At 38.1% G+C, this 19,756-nt stretch overlaps 1 protein-coding gene across 23 annotated transcripts in view; it reads left to right on the plus strand.

Moving 5' to 3' along the window:
- The window catches only part of DTNB (dystrobrevin beta), a 608,309-nt gene that overhangs the window by 499,126 nt on the left and 89,427 nt on the right, over window positions 1–19,756 (plus strand). The window contains exon 10 of one of the 23 annotated variants that reach the window (XM_033425087.2): window positions 5,955–8,864. The exons of the other annotated variants lie outside the window; for them this stretch is intronic. Within the exon in view, the coding sequence (XP_033280978.1) occupies window positions 5,955–6,000 (46 nt within the window). The 3' untranslated portion in view covers window positions 6,001–8,864. Of the gene's footprint in view, window positions 1–5,954; window positions 8,865–19,756 lie in introns of those variants that run through there. 23 annotated transcript variants of the gene reach the window in all.

The raw sequence follows: 19,756 nt of genomic DNA on the forward strand, positions 1-19,756 counted from the left end.
ATTTTAAAAACCTTAGGTTTTACCATTAAATGCCTAGAAGTAAAATTAAAACTCCAGTGGAAATTTGGGACAGGAATTGCGATTAAGTACATTTTAATGTTAATTCCTTACGTTTCATTGTTGGCATAGGGTAGAGATACTCAGATGCTCACAAATTTGAGATTCAAGTTTTGATATTTATTGAACACCCACAGTGTTCCTAGCCCTTTGTTCACCTCTTCCGTGTATGTTATTTCATTTAACCCTCACAGCAACGTTTGTAGTATACATAGCATTAACCTGTTACATATCAGGGAACAGGATCGGGGAGGTTGCTTGACCTGCCCAAGATCACACAGCTACAAAGTGCTGGAGTTGGGACCAGAGTCTGGGACTCCTCACTCCATGCCAAGCCTTCTTTCCTGGTTTCCTAACATGCTGACCCAGTAAGAAATTGTTATTGTAGAAACATATGGTAATCAAACCATTGTTTGAACCCTGTGGTTAAGTTTAGAATCAAGGGCGAACATCGAATGGCTGTAACTTGGTTGGTTGAAAAATATAAGGGAGGCAGTGTGATGTGACAGAAGAAAAACTAGATTGAAAATCAAGAGACATCAGTTTACTTTTCTGTAAAATGGTGGTAATAAAACTCATCTTAATTATCTCAGGATATTGTTTAAGGATAATGTATCTGAAAGTGCTTGTAAGAGGTTAGGATGTTATAAATACTATATTCTAAACTTTTAAAGTCTTTTCCTCAGAATAAAGTAAAGCATGTCATAAAAATGTACACTCCACAAAGGCTGGGACTGTGTTGTTTGTTCTTCACTGAGTTCTCAGTGCCTAAAACAGTGCCTGGGACATGGTAGGCATTTAATACGTATTGAATTAATGAATGACACTAAACATGATTTATATAAACAGACACCTACCCCATCCCCCTTCTTCTGTTTGTTTGTTTTTCCTTCAGTAAATAATATAGGTCACATACCTACAGTACCTAAGGCTTCCACCAGATGTCAGGCATATTTCCTCCACTGAGCCATTGTATTTCTTTTCTGGTGAGTTGAGAATATTATGTAAACAACGTTTTTCAAATAAACCTCGAAAGAAAAAAAAACAGTTTACTTATCATCAACACTGTAGCAAGTTTCCTTCTAAGTCTTTGAGAGAAATTAGTTGTTTCTTTTGGTCAAAACATTTTTGTGAAACTTCTGACCCTTAAAGAGTCTGATAAACTTTCTGCTAGCCTAATTCAAGCAGTTTGCTCGTGCTTAGGATCTAATTATCTGACCACATAATTTTTTTTTTCTTAAATTTATTTTATTTATTTTCTTTTGGGCTGTGTTGGGTCTTCGTTGCTGTGCGTGGGCTTTCTCTAGTTGTGGCGAGCGGGGGCTACTCTTCATTGCGGTGCACAGGCTTCTCATTGCAGTGGCTTCTCTTGTTGTGGAGCATGGGCTCTAGGCACGCGGGCTCAGTAGTTATGGCTCACGGCCTCTAAAGCGCAGACTCAGTAGTTGTGGCGCACGGGCTTTGTTGCTCTGCGTCATGTGGGATCTTCCTGAACCAGGGCTCGAACCTGTGTCCCATGCATTGGCAGGCGGATTCTTAACCACTGCACCACCAGGGAGGCCCTAACCTCATAATTCTTATATCAGATTTCTTTAATTAGCAATTCATCACCATTACATTTCAGTTTATGGTTTATTTATTTATTTCTGATGTCAGCTCAGTATATTTGTTCCTCTGAATTCCAGCAAGGAAGAGCATGACTGGTATCCCCCTCGGTACACCTGCGGCTGATCTGTTCTCTTAAGCAGCGGTTATTGCAGCCCACAGGCTAAATCCAGCCTGTCACCTGTTTTTGTCTGGCCCATGACCTAAGAATGATTTTTTTATATTTTTGAATGGTTGAAGAGAAATAAACAGGAGAATAATATTTTGTGAAAGTTATATGAAATTCAGATTTCAGTGTCCATAAGTAAACGTTTATTGGGACACAGCCATGCTAATTCCTTTACGTATTGTCTGTGGCTGCTTTTGGGCTACAGTGGCAAAATTGAGTCTTTGTGACTGAAATCGTATGACCCTCAAAGCCTAAAATATTTATTATCTGGCTCTTCACAGAAAAGTTTGCCAATCCCTACTCTTAAAAAAGAGTTGATAAAAACTGCAAATTTAGGGCACTGTGTGCTTCTTGGTATTCATTTTTCTGAATGATCATCATATTCTTTGGTTTGATGGTCCAGGTTTTTTTTTTGTGTTTTTTTTTTTTTCCCCACCCAAGCTTAAAGGTTAATTTGGTAACTTCTTCTGTTAAAACATTTGGATAAAGTTTGTTACTTAGAAACCAGACTACCTTCTTCCTGTTTCTCTGGTAGCATGTGCCTATATACATGTGTAGCATGTTTGAACAGCTAAACTAACCAGTTTCCTCCACACCTTGTATCAAAACAGAATTAACCTAGACAATTAAAAAAACTGTTAAATTATAAAAGTATAATTAAAATAACACTTCAGTATGGCTCTTAATTGTCCTATTTTAAGTACTCTTCTGTTTAATACTGACTTAGACTATACATATGCACTACCTTGATTTAATCAAGCCATATCTGTCCTCTTTGTTGTTTTTCTATACCAAGACATAGTTTATTTTTTTTGTTTTTAGAACTTTAGACAACTATGCTTTAAACATCTGGTGCTTTCAGTGTTTGTGAACTTTTTAGTATAACGCAAAAATTCTGTCAGTTTTGTTCTTATTCATGATGACTTTAAGTAGATCAGTAGGAATTCACCAGACCAGGAATAATCTAAGACCATTTGTAACCCTATGAGAAAACAGGTCTAACTTCTAGTTTATGTTGTTTAGTTATTTAAGCACATATTTCTGACACTTCTTTCAAATGATGGAGGAATTTGGAATTTGAAATGACTTTTGTGACAAGGGTACTTCTGGCTATTTGTCCTGTGGCAAACCAAACGCCTTGTTGTTTGCAACTTTTTTTATGAGCCAGATTTGTTTTTTTTTCAATGAGAGTTATTAAGTGCTTTTACTATATTCCAAAATAAATTGTTATAGAATTTATGATATTGATAAATTGATCTGGAGTGAAATCACTGTCTTCCACAAGTATTTACTGAATGTGAATTGTGAGTGGGGCTCTGTGGGTGCTGAGAAGAGTCTTATTTGAGGAAACCAGCAAGATGATACTTTTCTCTTAGATTCCTAGGTGAATCTGATGTTCTAGTCACTTGAAAGGAGTATCAGATTCATTCTGGTCTCCTGAGGCTGAACCTATTTGGAAGGTTATAATTTTGAGCTATTTCCAACAGGCAAGTCATACTTTGGCTCTTAGATCATAGCTCATCTGGTATTAATTCTGTCTTGCGTTTTGCCGTAATGATTTTGAAAAACCTAGGCATGGTGACACGGTCTGCTCACTAGTGGGCCATCAGATATCTAACATTTCAGGTTTATCTAATTTGACCGTTTGAGAAAAGAAAAGCTGCTTTTTATTCTATTTAGATAACCTAGAATGTGAAGGCTCTTATTTTGCTGAGATGATTTTGAAAACCTAGCAGCTGAGGAACACAAGATTCTCTTAGAGCCTTGAGCTTCACTCAGTTCTGGTTTGGGTGTTGTCTGTTTGGCTCCATTTCAGGCTAAAGGTCCCAGATAATCATTCTCTTCTGGGCTTTGGGTAGCTGGCCCGGGAAGTGTATCTCTCCAAAAAAGAAGGAGGGAGCACAGAGGGCACTGGTACCAAGGGTGATGCATCATGTGAGATAGTCCTAGGAATAGGATAAGATTTTTGCCTGAACTTCTATCTCTGTGTGTGTGTGTGTGTGTGTGTGTGTGTGTGTGTGTGTGTTGGGGACGGGAGAACTTGCATATACTCAGAAACCCACACGTGAGTGTATATGTGCGGTTCCTGTGTGTGTGTGTGATGGAGAGGCATGGTCATGTGAACAGCAAATGTGGTGATGGACTATGATGCAGTAAGGAGAAATAGCATTATTTAATACAGCCATACTCAAGGTTTAATCCTAGGAGGATAATTATTTATAAGTGGTTGTGACTTTGATCTGCTCAGTTTCACCCACCCCTTGGGATTTTTCTCACTCTGTTTAGCACTGTACTGCCATAAAACAGTCTGCTTTTAAACTCTAAATCTAGCATTGCCCAAACACCATCCCTTGGTTTTCTTTCTTTGTTTTTAATTGTGGTAAAATACACATAACATAAAATTTACCATCTTAACCATTTTTAAGTGCACAGTTCAGTAGTGTTAAGTATATTTACATTGTTGTGAAACAGATCTCCAGAGCTTTTTCAACTTGCAAATCGAAAACAATATATCCATTAAACATCAACTCCTCTTTACCAAGATCCTCTGGTAACCACCATTCTACTTCCTCTTTCTATGAATTTGAGTACCTAAGATACCTCATATGAGTAGAATCATATATTATTTGTCTTTATGTGACTGTCTTATTTCACATAGCATAATGTCCTCAGGGTTCATCTATGTTCTAACATGTGTCAGGATTTCCTTCCTTTTTAAGGCTGGATAATATTCCATTGTATGTATATACCACATTTTGTTTGTCCATTCCTTTGCCAACAGACATTTGGGTTGTTTCCACCTTTTGGCTCTTCTGAATAATGCTATGAAGATGGGTGTACAAATATGTCTTTGAGACCCTGCTTTTAATTCTTTGGGTTATATTCCCAGAGGTTGGATTGCTAGATGATATGGTAGTTCTATTTTTAGTTTTTGAGGAACCTCCATACTGTTTTCCATAGTGGTTGCACCATTTTACAATCCCATGAACAAAGTATAAGGGTTCCAGTTTCTCCACATCCTTACCAACACTTGTTATTTTCTGTTTTGTTTTGTTTATAAGTTACCCTAATGGGTATGAGGTAATAGAACATTGTGGTTTTGATTTGTCTTTTTTTTAAAAACAGTTTTATTGAGGCATAATTTACACATCATAAAATTCACCCACTGTTACAGTTAAATGAGTTTTCGTAAATGTGTGTTGTTTTGCACCTATCACCACCATCCAGTTTTAGAACTTTTTCATCATCCAAAAAAGTTCCCTTGTATCCCAGCTCCCACCTATAGCCCCAAGGCAACCACTGATATACATCCTGTTTCTATAGTTTTGCCTTTTCGAGAAATTTTGTATCAACAGAATCATATGTAGTTTTTTGTTTCTGGCTTCTTTCACTTAACATAATATTTTTGAGGCTTATCCATGTTGTAGCAAGTATCAGTAGTTTATGCCTTCTCAATGCTGGAAATATCCCATTATATGAATACCACATTTTGATTATCCGTCACCTGTTGATGGACACTTGGCTCATTTACAGTTTTTGACTATTATGAATAATCCTGCTATGAACATCTTTGTCTTTGTGTGGACATATGTTTTCACATGTCTCTCGGGTAGATACCTAGGAGTAGAATTGCTGGGTCATGCAGGGTAACAGTATACTTAACATTTTAAGAAACTGCTGAACTGTTTTTTGAAAGTGACTGTACCTTTTAGAATCCCACCAGCAATACATGAGAGCTCCAGTTTCTCCGCATTCTCACCAGTGCACTGGGTATACTGTCAGTCTTTTGTATTTATAGCCATCCTAGCTAGTGAGTAGTGGTACCTTATTGTAGTTTTAATTTGCATTTCCCCAGTGACTAATAAACCATTCATATATCTTCTTTCTATAATTGTCTATTTCTTTCTATAATTGTCTATTTATATCTTTCACCATTTTAGGGTAGTTTTAGATTTAGAGAAATGTAGCTAAGATAGGACAGAGAGTTCCCGCATACCCTGCACTCAGTTCCCCTGTTGTTAACATTTTACAGATGAACCAATATTGATATTGTTATTAACTGAGCTCCATGCTTTATTGAGATTTCATTAGTTTGTTTCCTAATGTCCTTTTTTTTTTCCAGGTTCCCATCCAGGGTACCATTACATTTATTCGTCATGTCTCCTTAGGCCCCTCTGGCCTGTGACAATTTCTTTCGCCCGTTTTATAACTGGTTGGATTGTCGTCTGCTTACTGAATTTTAAGAGTTCTTTATATATTCTGGACACAAGTTCTCTGTCAGATATATGATCTACAGATAATTTTTTCCAGTCTATGTCTTATCTTTTCATTTTCTTAATGATCTTTTGAAGAGAAAAACTGTTAATTTTGAGGAAGGCCACGTTATCAATTTTTTTCTTCTATGGATTGTGCTTCTCATGTCATATCTAAGAAACTTTTGCCTAACCCAGGGTCACAGTGATTTTCTCCTGTGTTTTCACCTAGAAGTTTTATAGTTTTAACCTTACATTTCAGTCTATAATCCATTTTTGTGTTAATTTTGAACTAATTTTTGTGTATGGTTTAAGGTAAGTGTCTAAGTCCCTTGTTTTGCATGTGGACTTAATTATCATATAATTCATGTGGCTCATTCCCTTACTTCATTCAGATCTCTCCTTAAATGTTAGCTTCTCAGAGAGCCTCATCTTAACTGTCTTACCTAAAATAGCACCATCGTCAGTATCCCATTGCCTTGTTTTAGTTTCTTCGTGGCACTGTTATATGACATTACTTTGTATGTTTTTGTAGTTCTTTATAATCTATACTCCACTAGATTGTAAGCCGTTTGAAGACAAAAACTTTATTTTGCTTCCCGCTGTATCTCCAGGGTATAGAATGGACCTGGCAAATAGTAGACCTTAAATAAATATTTGTGGAATGAATAAATGCATGTGTATATGCTCACGACTTACTAACAGCAGTGATCTTCATGAAGTATTCAGGCTATACCAGAAATTATATCAGTATGTGAGGATGAAGCAGGTCTTTTTATTGTGTTTTTAAAGAGCTAGAGCTAATAGTATCAACATTCTTGGGTTGGAAGCCATGATCCTGCAATTCATTATGATTACTAAAAAATCCTTGAAAAATAATCATTAATATTGGAGAAGTCTGCTTTTCTTTGAGCTTTTTTTCTCCCCTCGCTAAACCTAGGGTATTCTTGTAACATAATTTCTTGCAGATACTGAGCCTCAGAAGTTTATTTCATTGAGTTAAATTTCTTAATAGAATGTATATACTGTGATCTGGTTGCAGTTCAGGATAATCTGAATATTTCTTAGCACCTTTACAGGTCTTGCCCACTTTTGACTACTAAGTTTAACACCTACTAAGTTAGCCTTTTTCATTCTTGTTAAACCTCAACTCTGTGTACAGAGTTGACAAATCAATCTTCTTGAATCACTGCCTTTGTCATATTACTTCCCTATTTAAAAATCTACAAAACTCCACTGACTATAGAATTAAGGAGGCACTCCTCAAGCTGGAATTCAAGGCCCTGTGTAATCAGGACCCACTTTACTTTTTAAATCTTATCTTCTACTGCTAAATTATTGCAGGACAAAGCCTCACTTCGGCCAGACCTGCCTCCTTCCTACCCTTTAAAAAATGTTATCTCTTCCCATACCTCTGAGCTGGCTCATGATGTCCTAGCCCAAATACCCCCTTTTCCTGAATGCCCTTCTTGTCTCTTCCAGACTTTCCATGCTTTATATGTCCATGAGCTGAGCTTAGATTCTGCTGCATTCATGAAACCTTCTTTGAACCCTAGAGGCAGCTAACTCTTATGAATCTCTCCTTTCCTTACCTAGATTCTTTTAGCTCTTGTTTTATTAGTCATTTGGGCACCCAATAAAGTGCTCTCTCCTTCTTTAAGGATTTCTTGAGTATGTATTGAACCTGGATTTCTTGAAGACTGTAAGCACCTCCTTTGCACCGTCAACTTCTTAAGGTCTGGGATTGTATATCCTTAGTAACTGGCACACTCCAGTGTTGGTGGAACTAAACTCTACTGATTTGTTGTACTTCTGGAGTATGGAGCCCAGTTGTAAATTCTAGTTAAATGAGGTTAAATTTGACAAGTTTCTTGTCCTTCTCTTCAAGGTCACACTATAGGCCTTTACTACTTGTTTATTTGATATGACTTTGATACGCCCTTACTGAAGCTTTGGAAGGCAATTAAAGAAAGGTTACTCAGATTGTAAAAATCTTATTTTTTATTAGATTTTGGAGAGAGGTTCTTATTTTACTACTTGAAATAATTCTAGAGATAAAGATAAGGTTAAAGTAAGGCATCTTCTCCTTTGGTAAAAGGACCTTTCTCTTTTGTCTCACTTATTTTTTCCCTATTGGATAATTTAATGGGATCATTTTAAGGGTAAAATTGGATACATGGACTCCAAGCATGAATTTAAGAAAATATTCTGTTAATTCATATTGAATAATCTTCCCCGTTGGTTTCTCGCTTTTTTAGTAGAATTCTTTTTGGAATTTAAGTGACTTCTTTATTCTCCTTAGCCATTTCTTCCAAGCTGTCACCACCTCATGTTTAATTCTGTATAAACCCAACTGTTATTTTTCACTCATTTCCTGTGTCCAGTTTACTACAAGAAAAACATTCTTGTTAAGAGCTTCTCCGTAGAGTTTCTTGAGATGAATATTTAACATCTTCAGTTTGAGAAATTGATTAAACTGCCATTTATGTTATCTCTCTGAGCTCAGCCTTTAAATCTAGACCTGGCATAATATGTAGGGATAAAAATCTTGCTGACAGATTGGATGTGGAGTATGAGAGGAAGAGAGATGTCACTTTGACCTGAACAATTGGAAAGATAGAGATGGGGATACCTACAGGTGAACAAGTTTGTCTAGAATGAGAGCTCCATTTGGACATGTTGAGGTTTTTTTGATACCCAAATAGAGGTGTCAAATAGGCAGTTTATATAAGTCTTGAAGGCATTCATGGCTCTTTTTCCCTCCCTCCCTCCCTCCCTCCCTCCCTCCCTCCCTCCCTCCCTCCCTTCCTCCCTTCCTCCCTTCCTTCCTTCCTTCCAACATGTAAGGATCAAACCCTGTTACTAGTTTCTTACTTCTTTAGATGATTATTCAGTTAATTGATTTTTTTAAATTCTTTTTTTCTAATATGCAGAGTTAAGGTGATTTTTTAAATCTCCAAACACATGAGACTTTGGAGGGTAATTTTTGATGGTTTCTGATATTATCAACTTTTGGTAGGAGGTGGTATTCTATATGATGTTGATTCTTTGGTAGAGTTGAGATTTCTTTTAGGGTCAAGTATCTGAACAATTTTTCTAAACATCCTCTGTATGCTTAAAAATGTTCTCAGATTAGTTTTTGTTGTTTTTTAATTTATTTTATTTATTTTTGGCTACGTTGGGCCTTCGTTGCTGCACGCAGGCTTTCTCTACTTGTGGCAAGCGGGGGCTACTCTTCATTGCGGTGTGCAGGCTTCTCATTGCGGTGGCTTCTCTTGTTGCAAAGCACGGGCTCTAGGTAGGCGGGCTTCAGTAGTTGTGGTGCATGGGCTCACGGGCTCTGGAGCGCAGGCCAGTAGTTGTGACGCACGGGCTTAGTTGCTCTGTGGCATGTGGGATCTTCCCAGACCAGGGCTCGAACCCATGTCTCCCACACTGGCAGGCGGATTCTTGACCACTGCGCCACCAGGGAAGCCCTCAGATTAGTATTGAGCGCAGTGTTCTCCCATATTCCCATTAGATAAAGCTTATTAATTATGTGTGTAGAAAAGATTAAGTTTAATTTTAAAAATAAAAATGCATTAAGTGATTATAGATGAAAATGCCAACTGGCTTAATATTATGGGAGAAGCTTGTGGTACATTTTCCATTGAGAGCATTAGATACAGAGGAGTTATTTCTAAACAATTTGGGCAGAAATGACCATGATGTACTCTGGAGAATTGTGTGATGACTCAGAGAACCTTTAGTGATGACGAAGATACTGATGTCAGAGATGTATTTAGAGAGTTTGGATGAAATTGAGTCATCAAAGTGAAACAGAGTTATATTTCTAATTTATTGTGATCTTAAAGTTATAAGTAGCAGTGGAAGGAAGGAGAGTAATAGGAAAGTAGGAGAAGTATAAGAGGCAGCAAGCTTTTGATATTTTTCTTTTTTAAAAACAGGGAAAGCAATCCCGTATATAACTTGATCTTTCCCAAGGAAAGATCTCCAAAACTAACTTGAACACGTAAACCTTTAAATGGATCAAGTCAAATGTTTTGTTGCTCTGGGTACACTGCAGTAAGTCATGAGTGAAAAAGCACTGGTGGATCCAAAAGCTTAACATCTTTGAAATGAAAAAAACTCTAGACCCCTCCTAACACATCATCAAAGTCACTTTCAGCATTCTGTCTAGAGCACCAGCCTTTAGCTTCCTGTGACTCTGTCCATTTGTCATTTCCCCAACCTTTATATGGGGACAGAGGAATAGTGAAGACCTTGAGTGAAGAAGCTGTAAGAGTACCATTATCAGCTGTACTTCTACTCTGGGAATTCCAGCAAACCATGCAAACAGACGTGTGGGGTGTGAAGTAGAGTTCATGGCGCTGACAGGGGCACCAGTTAGAGAGCTACTTAAAAAGCCTTCATGAACTGTTGTTTAATCCTCACACAGTGTTTAGACTTAGAAACCTTTTCAAAGACAATAATTTCAGGTATTAATTAGGGATTTCTGTGTAACTGCAGAGAGTGATGGATAAATTTATGAATATCCCTGAACCTTCTAACATAAAGCAAACTAGTCTACTTTGCAATAGGTTTGTAGTAAGTTTGAAATCAGGAAGTATGTATCCTGCAACTTTTGTTCTTTTGGGAGATTATTTTGGCTGTTCTATCTTTCTTGTATTTCTATATGAACTTAGGATCAACTTGTCCATTTCTACAAAAAAGGCAGCTGTGGTTTTGATAGGGATTGAACTGAATCTGTAAATCAGTTTGGGGAATTATTACTGTTTTCACAATGTTAAGTCTTCCAATCCATGAACATGGAGTGTTTTCCCATTTATTTAGATCTTCTTTGATTTATTATTTTTTTAATAAATTTATTTATTTTATTTTTGGCTGCATTGGGTCTTCATTGCTGTGCTTGGGCTTTCTCTAGTTGCGGCAAGCGGGGGCTGCGCTTCGTTGTGGTGAGCGGGCTTCTCATAGCAGTGGCTTCTCTTGTTGCAGAGCAGAGGCTCTAGGTGGGCAGGTTTCAGTAGTCGTGGCGTGCGGGCTCTAGAGCACAGGCTCAGTAGTTGTGGTGCACAGGCTTAGTTGCTCTGCGGCATGTGGAATCTTCCTGGACCAGGGCTCGAACCCGTGTCCCCTGTGTTGGCAGGCAGATTCTTAACTACTGAACCACCAGGGAAGCCCAAGATCTTCTTTACTTTCTTTCAATGACGTTTTGTAGTTTTCAGTGTACAGGTGTTGCATTTCTTTGATTAAATTTATTCCTAAGAATTTTATTCTTTTTGATGCTATTATAAATGAAATTGTTTTCCTAATTTCATTTTCAGATTGTTCATTGCTGGTATATAGAAATACAACTGATTTTGTACATTGACCTTGCAGTTTGTTTATTAGCTCTAACAGTTTCTTTTTGGGGGGTGAGGGGTAGATTCTTTAGGGTTTTCTATATATGAGATCATTTCATCTGCAAATAGAGACAGTTTTACTTCTTCCTTTACAGTTTAGATATCTTTCATTTCTTTTTCTTGCCTAATTGTTGTGGTATACCCTCACTGTTGAATGATAATTTATCTGGGTTTAAAATCTAGCCAAAAGATGTTTTTCCTTCATTCTTTGAAGATATCATTCCTCTATTATCTTGTAACCAGTCTTGATAACAATCTGATTCCCCTTCCTTTTTGTTGACCCTCTCATATTTCACTAGTAACTTTTATGGTTTTCTTTATAACATTGGTAATCTGAAGTTCTACTATAATTTGTCTGGATACAAAGTTTTTTAAAAAGTTTATTTAATTTGTTTTACTACTCAGAGAATTCTTACTCTCTAAAGGTTCATATCTTTCATCAATTCTGAAAAATTCTCATCCATTTGATGTGTTAGATACTATTGCCTCTCCTTCATTGCCTCTGGTCTCTCTGGAGCTCTGAGTTATAGACTTTAAAACTGGATTTAGCTCTAATGTTTCTTAACTTAAAAAAAAAAAGTACCATCAGCCTTTAGCAGTATTCAGGCTTGTATATTCAGCCTATCTGTGGATGTTTTTAAAAATCTCAGTAGGGACTTCCCTGGTGGCACAGTGGTTAAGAATCCGCCTGCCAATGCATGGGACACAGGTTCAAGCCCTTGTCTGGGAAGATCCCACATGCCACGGAGCAACTAAGCCCATGTGCCACAACTACTGAGCCTGCGCTCTAGAGCCTGTGAGCCACAACTACTCAGCCCACGAGCCACAACTACTGAAGCCCGTGCGCCTAGAGCCCGTGCTCCGTGACAAGAGAAGCCACTGCAATGAGAAGCCCTTGCACCACAACGAAGAGTAGCCCCTGCTCACTGCAACTAGAGAAAACCCGTGTGCAGCAAAGAAGACCAACACAGCCAAAAATAAATAAATTATAAATAAATAAATAAAATTTAAAAATCTCAATAGTTATGGTTTTCATTTAAAAAATCTCTAATTGGTTATTTTTCAGAACATTTAATGAATGCTACTCTATCCTTTAGGTGCCTGAGGGTATTAAATATACTCATTTTAAAGACCTTTTTAGATGCTCTGTTTTCTCTGGGATTTTTTTTGGGGGGGGAGGTGGGATTTGGTTAAGTTCTTCCAACCTCCTCAAAGTTGGCCTGCAATCCTGTGTGTAGCTGATGGCAGCTCAGCACAGCCCTTGCTCACCACGATGGCTTCTTGTTTATTTTCTTCCTTGGGGGATACGTCTTCATTATTTTTAGGCTTAAAGAAAGTTTTCCTTTTTTTAAAAAATTGGATTCTAGCTATGCATGTATCAATTAATTTTTATATCTTTAAGTCCTTTTTCTTTGGTACAGGAGGGTGAGCTCTCAGCATGTGCTCAATCTGCCAGTTTGAACCAGAAATCCCTACACTATCCCTTCAGCTGGTTTATAATTCACTTTCATAGCACTGTCTCCAAAGGTCTCTGTATGGCCTTTTTAGCAGAGACTTTGATACACATTTAATGAGTGGCGTGTGGTTCTTTATTCCCCTGGCAAACTCCCTAATGTATTAGGGCATTTAAAATTACTTTTAGATTCTTTTGGCCCAGAAATTAAATACCAAGGCCGATTTAACAGGCAGAGTTGACCTCATGCATTTATTACATATGAGAAATACTCCTGTTTTCCTGTGTCCAGGTAAACTCCTGAGAACATTATTTAGTCATCATTACTCCTCCCACTCAAGAATTTTTACCATCCCAAATGGCCTGTCAGGTATCCTTCTTTGACTTCTTTATCAGGACATCTCTTCCATGAGCCCTTCACCAATTTGTACTTTTTGGTTTAGCTAAAACATTGTTTCACGTAGAGTGGAATGGAAAGTAGAATCATAAAATTTCACTATTGAAAAATATTTGTTGCGCACCCACTATGTGTCAGTCACAGTGTCAGGTAAGCAGTGTGAACACAGTGGTGGAATAAACCCTGTGGGCCCTGCTCTCATGAAGCTTACAGCCTCTTGAGTGAGGCCAGTCAAAAAGTAAATGCTAATTATATGTAATTGCAAACTGTGACGAGGGCTATACAAGAGAAGAAAGGGATACTATGAGTGAGTACAGCAGAGACTTCTATTTCAAATTTTGTAGTAAGGAAAGGGGTTTTCAAACTTTTTAAAACAGCGGTGGAACATTTTATTTATATGAACTCTTACATGGAATGGAAGTGGAGCTGCTCTTATTGAAATGAGGTTGGCACCTAATCCCCTTGCTCTCCTCATTGGATTCTGAAGCACCTTGTGGAATCTTTTGATGCCCAGGGAATACATGTGAAAACCACTGTTCTAGAACCATCCCCAGACCAATTAGCTGAGGCACAAAGGGCTTTATTGTCCAGAGTCATATGGGTCACTTCATCTGCTTAGTACCAGAATTGGAAGGTGAACCCAATTCTCCCGCACTTGAGTTCTTTCCACTCTCCACTGCACCTTCTTCCCCTTTGATGCATTTTTATTATAAACTGAAGGCATTTCAATCTCTGGTATTCTGTAGTTCATTTTTTTCCCCCCCTGAAATTAATTTCACCCGTTGTTGTTCACATTGCCCTTCATAAGAATATGATTCTGTGCTTTCATCCCTCTTGTATATCCTTACAGTTTGTAGCCTTGAAAGATGTTATCCCACCACTGTTTTGTTTTTATTATATTTCTGCTATGCCGTATGAATCTACTCTTGTTTTCTGCTAAGCATTCGAACACATGCATTCATTCCATTCTGTAGAATTGTATTACTGATATCAAAGTGTTTATGTTAACTAGCTAGTGGTCTGATTTGTTGGGTTGCCTTTTCTTGCCTCTTCATTTATCTCAAATGATAAGAGTTCTTTCCCAGTCCTGACAACACTTAGGTTGTTGGTCTGGCTTCCATTTTGACTTACTCTGTTTTTAGTGTAACTAGTTGTGTATCGTTTACCATTTTGTCTTACTTTTGCTTTACTGTGGCAGAAAAGTTCAGGACCTGCGTTTGAATGGAGTAGCATATTTGCCCAGAACACTTAGGAAGTGTAAAGAAGTCGTGAAAATTAAGGTGGACTAGGAGACCTGGGCTGTAGTGTCTGGTTAGTGACTGTGGAGAGAAGGATGTTTGTTCTGACTTGGGAGATGAGTAGAGAATTGATGATGAGGGGCAGAATGGTAGCATGAGACCTGTGCTTAGGAAAGTAATTTTAACCATAAGAAATCAGACGACCGGGCTTCCCTGGTGGCGCAGTGGTTGAGAGTCCGCCTGCTGATGCAGGGGACACGGGTTCGTGCCCCGGTCCGGGAGGATCCCACATGCCGCGGAGCGGCTGGGCCCGTGAGCCATGGCCGCTGAGCCTGTGCGTCCGGAGCCTGTGCTCCACAACGGAAGAGGCCACAACAGTGAGAGGCCCGCGTAGCGCAAAAAAAAAACAAAACGAAATCAGATGAGCAATAGCTTAAAGGTTCTCTGGACACCGGTGGACTAATAGAAAACCTTTACGGTATTTAAGTTACACTAACCAAATGCATGCTGAAAGGTGATGATGCCAGTGGAGATGGTGGAGTCCAGGAGCAGATAGATTTAACAGCTCTAGATTTAAGAGCTCTCGAGCAGATGAAATAGAAAAGAGGCCACAGGATGACTCTGAGTGTCAGGGACATTCTCGTCAGGTGATTGTCCTGCTAGAGGTGTCCCTGAAAGCCCACCTACTCAACAGCTCACACTGTATAGCCCTTCTCTTTTAGTTGCCCTCTGATGATATGCCTTTATGGAGTAAGGAGCTCTTTGCATCTAAGGTAGATGCAAAGGTAGGTAAGGTAGGTAGGTAGACACCATGGTTCTATTTTTTTCATTCTGCTTGTGTTTCCATTAACTCCTCTTCAACAAAACAAAACAAAAAAGTCAAGGCTTGCTCGTTCTTCCTAGCTCCCAATTGCTACCTACCTGGATGGCTTGGCAGAGTTCTGCCAGCTGCTTTCTTATCAAGAGGTTGGCAATTAGGAGAGGCCCTAAGAAAGGAGGTAAGGGGGTGCTCCTGAATATCCCCATCAGAATGGAATTGCAGACTGTGTTAATTAGGTCACTGATTTGCCGCAGAACTTGGATTCTGTTGCAGGAGGGTGTGTTTCTCGTTTAAGCTTCTAAGGATTGGTGCCTACTCTGTGTGCTGCATCTGCCTTCCTGTCACTGGCTGCATTCGACTGCTTGATGGACTCGCTGACGGAGTGCAGACGTGTGCTTGCCTTCTAATGAATTGTTTTCTTGTACCTGCTTTTTCCCAAAATGCTCTGTGGGATATACTACCTTGTAGAGAAGATTCTTCATCATGTGATTATTCTGTTTCCTGAGAGACAACAGCAGTGTAATAATGCATTAGATGCCAGATCCATAGAGAAAGAAGAAGCGTTTGCTACAGAATGTAAAGGTTTGATAGCTTTTCCTTGCCTTTATGTTTCTGCTGCTTGAGCTGCTGGGCTGATGATGATTGTGTTTATTTTTGGCAGGATGCTAGAGCCTCTGGAACTTCCCATCCAGTTATTATAAAGAAGGGAAGCCCATTGTATCTTTTCTTGGTTAATTGGTTAATTTTAAAAATATACAAGAGTCAGCTTGTCTCCTATAATATGTTTGTTTCCATTTTTGAAGACAGGTTTCAGTAATAACCATATGAACAGATCAGGAAATGACATTGCATCATGTATTTCATTGACCTCTCTGTGAGCAGAAACTTGATATAGTATTTAACTTGTCCTCTTTTCTCATCTTTCTAGAAATATAGGAGTTGACGTCTGTAAAGTATTCACAACTTCCTCTCTAAGTTTAATGAACAAGGAGAACAAGGAAGGAAAGATTCAGGGATTCATTGTGGAAAGGTTTTTAAAATAGTACATTTCTGACGATTTAATTATCTCTTTCATAGGACCCTTTGCCTACTTTTTCAGTGTAATCATATTAAACTGAGCAATACTACTAAATAATTTGCTAATTATTGCCTCATTTTACAATTCTATCCTTTTCCAGAGCTAGAGCAAGATACCTGGCTTCCTCTGGGTGTCTCTAGATGCTATCTAGGGGTGAAAATTCTGTATAAGAATGTGTTTGTGGTAAACCTTTCCTTCCCTGAGAAATATTTCATTCTAAGTCTTATACCACAAATGGCTATGCTGAACTGCTAGAAATAGGAATTGAGGCATGTGTGTTTGTTGATAGGTCTTTTTTACATCAATGGATTAGTTGCAGTGTATTTAGAAGTTGGTTTTGGAAATCTTAAATCTTTTCTTTCGGTTAATTAATTGTCAGTGACCAATAAAGTAAAATGTACTTTCCTAAAAGTCAGAGAAACCTCATTATAAATATATAATATTGTATTTTGCTACATTTACAATACCATATGGTTATTTTTTAATGGTTTTCCCAAAGGCAGTTTCATTGGCTTGTTTAAGCTCTTTGCTTTGGCAGATAACCATAGAACCTCCTGGAGTGACGGGAGATGGTTGGTCTGGTACATAGACATTAATAAAGAGCAAAACATTGCACTACTCGTGAAGGATAGAAGTGAGCTGTGCTTGTCATAACTGTTTTCTAGAGGCAGGCAGGGTGCTTTTAGAGAGAGTAATAGAGGGAATTCCTTGGTGGTCCAGTGGTTAGGACTCGGCGCTCTCACTGCCAGGGCCCCGGGTTCGATCCCAGGTCGGGGAACTAAAATCCCACAAGCTGCGCAGCAAGGCCCAAAAAAAAAAAAAAAAAGAATCCTAGAGATTAAGGAGATCTTAGAATCTGCCCTCCTTAATATTTCACCAGAGCTACAGTGTGCCATTATTATAGATCATTATAAGTCCATGTTTCCTCTTCATTATAATGGAATAATTAGATAAACTGACTTTCATATTAGATCATATATTGTTTCAATATGGAGGTCTGTGAATAGGTTTATAGGCTACCAAATTTTGGAGGGTGATAACTAAGAAGAGAGAAACAAATAGCACCTTCATCCTAAAGCAGTGTCATCTGGGCTTATCACCCCAAGCGGAGATTCAGGAGTGCCTGGACCCCAGACTCGGTCATTTGACACTTTTCCTTCAATAAAACTTAATCCTTAAGTAAGTGAATGTTTTCCATTGATTTGCTCTTCAGTCTTTTTTCTGGGAGTATTACCCACTTCTTTGGAGAAGTGGTGCTCTCTCAGTCCTACCTGTGTTGTTCTAAGAGGACAGCTAATCAAAGTACTGGGCCCTCTGTCTACCAGAGGGCGTAGATGACTCAAGGTAGGTCATCTTGAGTCTTTTCTGGGAATCTCAGATTGGAATGAGGCAAGAGATTTTGTTCACCAAGGGTGACATTACCAGAAGTGAGGCAGAAGTTGTTTCTTGTTAAGCATAAAAAGCTGTGACATCTGTATAGACTCTGATTCAAAATGAGGTCTCAGCAAAGATAACAATGAGTGTCCTAATGACATTCCAGTGTCCTGGAAGCCCCCACCCTTCATGAAATTTAGTTATGAATTTAGTTATCATTTAGTTATGATACTTAGTAAATTCATCTTTTTTTTTTTTTAAGATACTTCAAGTTAGATTTGAAGCCAGTGGTCCTGAACTAGGGCTGTGTTTCTTAAAGATGAGAATTTATTCTTCCCTGAGAACTCTAATCTGAAAAATACATTTGGACAATACAGAGATGCCTGGGTTAGGATGGTGAATGTGTGGATTTGATCTATTCAATGTCATTAGAACCAGATAAAAGTGGTTTCCAATGCTGGTCCTGCCACTTACTAGTTTTGTGACCTTAAGCATGTTAATAATCCCCTTTAACCTTTATTTCTTTATTTGTAAAATAAGAATACCATCATGAGTAGTAGCAAGAATTCCGGTAATGGATCTGAGGACCTAGCTGAGGGCTGATGCAGAGCTCATACTCAGCAAATGTTTGAGGTGCATTACCCCGTTCCTCCCAACCCTCTCCAGTGTTCTAAAAAGAAATATATGCACATACACAGCAAATCTTGTAACTGTTAACTTCATGGGATTTTTTATATTGTTTTCCTATACTGGTCTGTGGTTAACTATTTGAAATAATTAAGTTGTCTTTGTTAGAAATGATTTTACACATTTTTTATTGTGAATGATAATTATCAGTTAGATTTGACCTAAAAATTGTAATATGTTAAGCTAAAGCTTAAACGCCTATTGTGAAGACTAAGTATGAAGACTAATTGGAATATAAACTTCTTGTGGGCAGGAACAGTCTTCAACTTGTTTTTGTTTTTTCTCAAAGACCCTAATAGTGCCAGGCATGAATAAACCATGGATTTTTGTTTGTTTGTATATTGGTAAGACCCTTGTTTATTTAAATGGAATTTGTAGTAATCAGAAGGACTTTAGGGAGATACTGAAATTTCTGGAGCCATTTCTCTCATAAAAAAAAAGTGAGAGAGAGTGTAACCTTGGCAAGTCTATGAAGAAAGACATTCCAGGATAGATACCTAGGAGAAGCTTCGAAAGCAGGGGCTTAGAAGAAGTGAATGAACAACTTGCTTGAAAGATGTGGAAGACCTGAGTTTTGACAGATAAAAGAATGAAGTAGTCACAGTGTGGGTTTTAAATTTATCTTAAAGTACGGTGAAATCTGCTGCATAAACTTAATGAGGAGAAAAGTATGAACAAAGTGAGTCAGGAAGATAATTTCAGAAACAACACAAGTATCTAGGATTGAAGGTGAAATAACTGGCTACAAAAATTGTAATAAGTTATTAAATGTACTTAACTAAAATGGTTAAGTACCTCATATATAAAGCATGGTTGTGGGGAATACAAAAAAGTAATCAAGTAAATGAAAGCATATGGCATAATAAAATCTATTTTCCTTGCACATTAACAGTAATAAACAGTCCAAAAAGTCTGATAAAAAGTCCCCACATGCATGATTGGCAGATAACTGTCAAGGTAAAAGAGAATTGCAGGACTGTAACCATAACCTCTACAGCTAAAAAAATATTCTGGGAGGAAGAGCAAGACAATGAGCTAAGGCTTTTAAAAGTATAGGGTAGGGATAAGTATCTGTCTATATGGATGACTTCCTACAGAAGAGGTACACCAAAGGGCCTACGGAGAAGTGACAGGTGCTCGAGATCTCACTGGTCCTCTCAGGCTTCAGACTTGGCTTTGTTCATGTACCCCTTTATTCACTCACAATTTTTAAGTAGAAACTT

Source organism: Orcinus orca, chromosome 13 (assembly GCF_937001465.1).
Source record: "Orcinus orca chromosome 13, mOrcOrc1.1, whole genome shotgun sequence".
Classification (NCBI taxonomy): Eukaryota; Metazoa; Chordata; class Mammalia; order Artiodactyla; family Delphinidae; genus Orcinus; species Orcinus orca.